The 6,274-nt window shown below is 36.6% G+C and overlaps 1 protein-coding gene across 1 annotated transcript; it reads right to left on the bottom strand.

The window, feature by feature from the left end:
- Positions 1–748: 748 nt before the first annotated feature.
- LOC138151779 (small ribosomal subunit protein uS10-like) lies at positions 749–1,300 on the bottom strand. The gene has a single exon (XM_069075371.1). The coding sequence runs from the start codon at positions 1,135–1,137 to the stop codon at positions 778–780; it is 360 nt and encodes a 119-aa protein (XP_068931472.1). The 5' UTR covers positions 1,138–1,300; the 3' UTR covers positions 749–777.
- Positions 1,301–6,274: the final 4,974 nt, after the last annotated feature.

Consider the following 6,274-nt stretch of genomic DNA (forward strand, 5'->3'; position numbering starts at 1 on the left):
TCTGTAAAACGAGTTGGAGAAGGAAATGGCAAACCACTCCAGTATTTTTACCAAGAAAACCCCAAATGGGGTCATAGGGCTGGACATGACTGAACAACAGCAACACAAAGTTTGTGAGCACTATATATGCATATATACATATATAATCTCATTTGATTCCTATGACAATCCTGGGAAGTAAGTACTATTATTATTATTCTACTTTTGCAGATAATGAAACTGAGGCACACATCTAAGTGACTTGCTCACTTAGCTATTAAACATAGGGTCACATAACTATTAAACGTCTGAAGTAGAATGTGGTCTCACATTTTCTTGATGCCATGTCCAGTTCTTCATCCTCTATATCACATACTGACTGTCAAATAATAAAATAATCTGATATTTCAAAAGGTTAATTCTGTGAAAATGGTGGAGACCAACCAGTAAAAGTATTGAAACTTCTGGTAGTGATAATTTAGAAACTGAACTGGGTTATAGAAAATCATATGCAAAAAGTTTTGAAGGTTACAAAATTTAAAAAGCCCAATTTACGCTAATATCAATATTATACTATAATATTGATGGATTCTCAAGGTTTTTAGTGCTTTTTTATTAATTGGTGAAAGATGAGACTCCATAGAGGTCTTTAAGTTATTGTGTCAATTGTAACAAAATTTAAAATTATTTAAATTAAAATTCAGATAGCAAATTTATGATTCTTTTGCAAGTGAATCACATTCAACCATTTATTGTGCTTTTTTTTTTCAATAGTTGCAATCAATTTATAGAGATTGGTTAGGCTTCTGCAATGGTGACTTCAACTTCTACACCTGGCTCAATGCTGATAGAAGTGATCTGTTTAACAATTTCAGAGGGACTGTGCAAGTCAATAAGGCGTTTGTGGATTCTCATCTGGAACCGATCCCAAGTCTTTGAACCTTCACCGCAACGAGTTTTTCTAGTTGTGATTCGAAGTGTCTTGGTGGGCATTCGAACAGGTTCCTTCACTTTCAAGTTCTTCTCTTTGGCTCCTCTGATTAGGTCGGCACACACTTTCTCGAGTGATTTCACGTTGCGGCTGGTCAGGGTGATCTGGATCCGGTGAATGGCCACTTCGGGCTCCACAAGGGTCTTTCCGGTGTCTTTGAATGCCATGGCGGCGGAGCAGCTTCCTGACCGACTTATTCCTCAGTGAGAGCGAACAGCGGTGAGTCAGGAGGAGGAGAGGCAGAGACTGTCGACTCCAAGCGGCTGCAGCGGCAATACCTTCACCAAAGAGCATTTATTGTGCTTTTAAAAAAAGTAATAAAGTTGCCATGGATCTACATGGAGGTACGAATAATATATTTCCTTTGATACTTTGTTGGATCTTTGATCTCACTGGTGTGTGTAGTACTCCCAACAATTCAGATTATTTCTACTCCATTTCTTTTTATTCTGTGCATTTCTTGTCAGTGTATTCCCATTAAATCCTCTATAGAGGATGTACTCAAAATAATAGAAACTTTAAAAAACGTTTTCTTTTTTGTTTCTCCCCTAATGGACAATGTAGCATCGGGGTATCTATTGTTACTCATTTTTGTTAAACCATCAGTCCATGACCTTTTCCAATAACTTCTACCCTTATTGATTTTTAAAATGTTACTAATCTTGTGCATAAAAAGAGTGCTACTGGATCACTGCCTTATTGTGGTAGAAGGGCTTATGCGGCTCAATGAAATTATGTACTATGCTGTGCAGTTACCCAAGATGGAGAGGTCGTAATGAAGAGTTCTGACAAAAGATTCACTGGAGATGGAAATGACAAACCACTCTTTGCCAAGAAAACTCCACGGACAATAGGAAAATCATAAAAGATATTACGCTAGAAGATGAGCCTCTCAGGTAGAAAGTTTTCCAACCCATTACCAGAGAAGAGAGGAGGATAAAACAAGTGACTACAGAAAGAATGAATTAGCTAGGACAAAGATGAAAGGAAACTCAGCTGTTGATGTCTGGTAATGAAAGGAAAGCCTTATACTGTAAAGATTAATATTGCATAGTGTAATGGCAAGCACAGAAGTGGTTCACACCTTGTTGCAACTATTGAATTAACACATTTTTTTCAGTCTGCTAAGAAACAGAACATGTGAACTCCACAATTGTGAACTCCTGGGGAGGAGCTAATGACTACATAAGAAGATCTCCAGGGCTAGAGACAGCAGGAGCTGAAAAGAGGACTCTTGTGGTGGCAGAGTCAAGAAGGAGAAAACTTGTGACATACCAGTACTCTGTTTGTTTGTCCTGTTTGTGTTGATGTTTGTTTATGGTAGTTTGTACAGAAGCCCTGGGACCTTACTGGAAGCCCTGAAAGGATTTTCTTGTTGTATGTATACAGAAGTCCTGGAGGAGGATTTTGGAGGTCCTGAGACTTTACTGATGATTTGTGCTGACGTCTTGGACCTTGTTTGTGGGTCTGTGTTGATTTCTATGTTGATGATTTGTGTTGAATTCTCAGACCTTGTTTGTGGGTCTGGGTTGATTTCACAGGCAGATAGTGAATTGATGAGGGTACTGGCAATGTGCATGAATATTATTGTGGCTCTGCCAAACTTTGTCTTGCCAGAAACAGGAACTGTGAAGGACTTGAGGTGGACTGGACACTGTGAACTTCAATATGAAATGGGAACTGGACAAAGAACTGGACAAAGAGCTGGACAAGAAACTTGGAGCTGCCTGCCTTTGAACCCAGGTGACAGTTGGAGCTGGGACCATGGAAGAGGAACCATGGAAGCTGAGAGCCAGCCTTGCGTCCAGCTGAAAGAAGACTTGACTTGGATACTGTGTACTGACTGAGAAGATTATGATTTACTGTGACCTAGAGGTGGATGACCTGTGTATTTTCCATTATCCCTTAAGAGTAGTGACTGATGACTGAGTAGTGACTGATGATTGAATAGTGACTGATTTGTAACTTAGTGTGCTCCATGAGTGGAGAACTTTGACTATTTTATTTTGTCACCTTTAAGGAGGCAAGCCTCCTTAAGGATGATTGAATGACATAGTTACTAAATGATTGTACTTTGTTTAAAACAATTGTGGCCACTTTGGTGAAAACTATGTGGCCATTTTAGTGATAAGTCATTGTGAATGCTGTATTTTGATTTTCTGTGATAAGTTCTAACATTATTAATGCTGTACCTTGATTCTCTGTGAATGTTTTGCTTTGATTTGTTATTGAATAGAGTGTTCACTATACTATATAATCAGAACCTTGAAAGCTGTTCATAGTAGCAGTCCTCTGGAAAGCTGCCTGTGCTTGGCTTTGCAACATAGGAACCTGGAATGTAAAATCTATGAACCAAGGTAAGCTGGATGTGGTCAAACAGGAGATGGAAAGATTAAACATCAATATCTTGGGTATCAGTGAACTTAAATGGCTAGAAATGGATGAATCAGGTGATCATTACATATACTACTGTGCATAAGACTCAGAAGAAATGGAGTAGCTGCTTATAATGATAATAATATTTGGAATAATTATAATTATAAAATAATTATAACATTATTAATATAATAATAATAATAATAATATGAGAAAAACAGTACTGGTGTGCCATCTAAAATGACAGAATGATATTTAGTTGAATACAAGGCAAACCATTCAATGTTACAGTAATAAAATCTGATTCAACTACTGATGCCGAAAAAGCCAAAGTCACTCAGTTTTATGAAGACCTACCACATCTAGAAATAACATCAAGAAAATATGTCACATTCATCACAGGATATTGGAATGCTAAAGTAGGAAATCAAAAGATAATTGGAACAACTGGCAAGTTTGGCCTTGGTGTACAAAGTAAAGCAGGGGAGACACCGATAGAATTTTGCCAAAATAACTTGCTTGTCATGGCAAACACTCTTTTTCAACATCCCCAAATGTGACTCTACACATGGACATCACCAGATGGTCAATAATCAAAATCAGACTGATTATATACTTTGCAACTAAAGATGGAGAAAATCTATACAGTCAGTTAAAATAAGACCTGGAACTGATTGTGGATTGAATCATGAGCTCCTTATTGCAAAATTCAGAGTTAACTTGAAGAAAGTAGGGAAAATGATCGCATCATGTAGGTATAACCTAAATAACATCCCTTATATCAAAGGAAATAATGGAACAAATGTAAAGGAAGGAGGTTTAGTAGTAGCAACTCAAACTATATTTTACAGCAGTAATTATCAAAAATACCTGGGACCGGCATACAGACAAGTAGATCAAACAATTTACAGCAGCAAATTAATATAATAACCTTATATTTGACAAATATAAGGACTTAAGATTTAGGGCTTAAGAATTCATTATTTGAGGGGTGGCCAGGTGGCTCAGCGAGTAAGAACACAGGCTCCAGTGTCGAGATGACCTGGGGATCAAATCTAGGCTCAGATACTCAGCACCACACCCAGAAATAACTGGCCGTGTAACCTTGAGCAAGTTACTTAACCCCAATTGCTTAAAAAAATAATACTTCTTGGGGCGGAGTAAAGCACTGGCCCTGGAGTTGGGAGGACCTGAGTTCGGTTCCGGCCTGAGACACCTAACACCCCTAAAAAAAATACTAGGGCAAGTTACTTAACCCCAATTTCCCTCCAAAAGGCAAAAAAAAAAAAGAATTCATTATTTGGTAAAAATTGTTTGGAAAACTGGAAAGTAGTATGGCAGAAACTGAGCATAGATCAATACTTTACACCATTTACCAAGATAAGGTACAAATAAATACATGATCTAGATATAAAGAAAGATTTTATGAGAAAATTAGAAGAACACGGAACATATTACTCATCAGGCTTATGGTTAGGTGAACAATTTATGAATAAACAATAAAGAGCAGGGTGATGTTCAAAATAGATAATTTTATTTACATTAAATTAAAAAAAAACCTTTTTCCACAAATAAAACAAAAGCAGCCAAGATCAGAAGGAAAGGAGAAAATTGAGAAAAAATTGCAGATAGTTTCTCAAGTAAAAGTCTCATTTATAAAATATATAAAGAACCTTGTCAAATCTATATGAATACAAGTCATTCCCTAATTGATATATGGTCAAGGGATATGAACAGGCAATTTTCCAATGAAGAAATAAAAATAATTTATAGTCATATGAAAAAAAATGTTCTAAATCATTATTGGTTAGAGAAATAGAAATTAAGATAACTTGAGATATCATTTTATACCTACTATATTGGTTAAAATGATAGAAGTGCAAAGTGATGAATGGAGGGGATATGGAAAAATTGAGACATTAACTCATTATAGGTAGAATTGTAAACTGATCCAACCATTTTGGAGAGCAATATGGAATTATGCTCAAAAAGTTATCAAAGTTTTTATATGCTTTGACCAACAATACTATGACTAAATAACAACAACTCTATTGTATAAGTTATGCTTAGTGACTGTTGGTCTGCTGATGTCCAACATTGCCTTTCTTTGTATCTCCAGTGCTTAGCACAGCAGGTATCTAATAAATGTTGGTTAACTGCCTGGTTGACCATAGAATTTGTTTTGTTTTTTTTAACCTATTTGGTTATTTGGAATTTTGATTTTTCCACTATTTGCCATCACATAGCAATCTTTATAGACTTAAATGATACTATAGTCTCATTAATGAGATCTAACAATGCATATTGCAGCCCATTCATACCTTTACATTTTTTTGTAATCTTTTTACTTGTCAGTCCTCCAAAGATGACCTATTCAGTTCACTGGGTTCTTTGATATGGGTCATTTGATGTTCTATGAGTACCGATGCAGAACTGCAACTTGGTATTACAGTGGATAGAGACCAGATCTGTTGTAAAGAAGACCTGAGTACAAATTCAGTCTCAGACACTTACTATCTCTATGATTCTGGACAAATAACTTCACCTCTGCCTGCCTCAGTTTCTTCAATTGTAAAATAATGGCTGAATGGAAAGTAGACTAGCAATGCCACTAACTAAACAAAGAATTGACCCTTTTTGTACTTTAGTAAAACTGGGGATAATTAAAATAATTTCAATAAACATTAATTAAGTACCTACTTCCTGCAGGAAACCATTCAAGCTTACTAGGCCCTGTGTATGCACAGACAAAATTAACAAATGGTCCCTGCCCTCAAGGATCTCAAATTTTATTGGGGAGGACATGTGATGGACTAACATGTTCACAGATAAATGCAAGGCACATACTAAGTAAATGTAAGTAACTTCTATGGGGGGGAGGGTGGAGGGAGAGAGAGAGACAGAGAGAGAGAGAGAGAGAGAGAGAGA

This window comes from Petaurus breviceps, unplaced genomic scaffold (assembly GCF_028583685.1).
Source record: "Petaurus breviceps papuanus isolate PSGF00001 unplaced genomic scaffold, PetGlider_PUasm1.0 90919, whole genome shotgun sequence".
In the NCBI taxonomy this organism is placed as follows: Eukaryota; Metazoa; Chordata; class Mammalia; order Diprotodontia; family Petauridae; genus Petaurus; species Petaurus breviceps.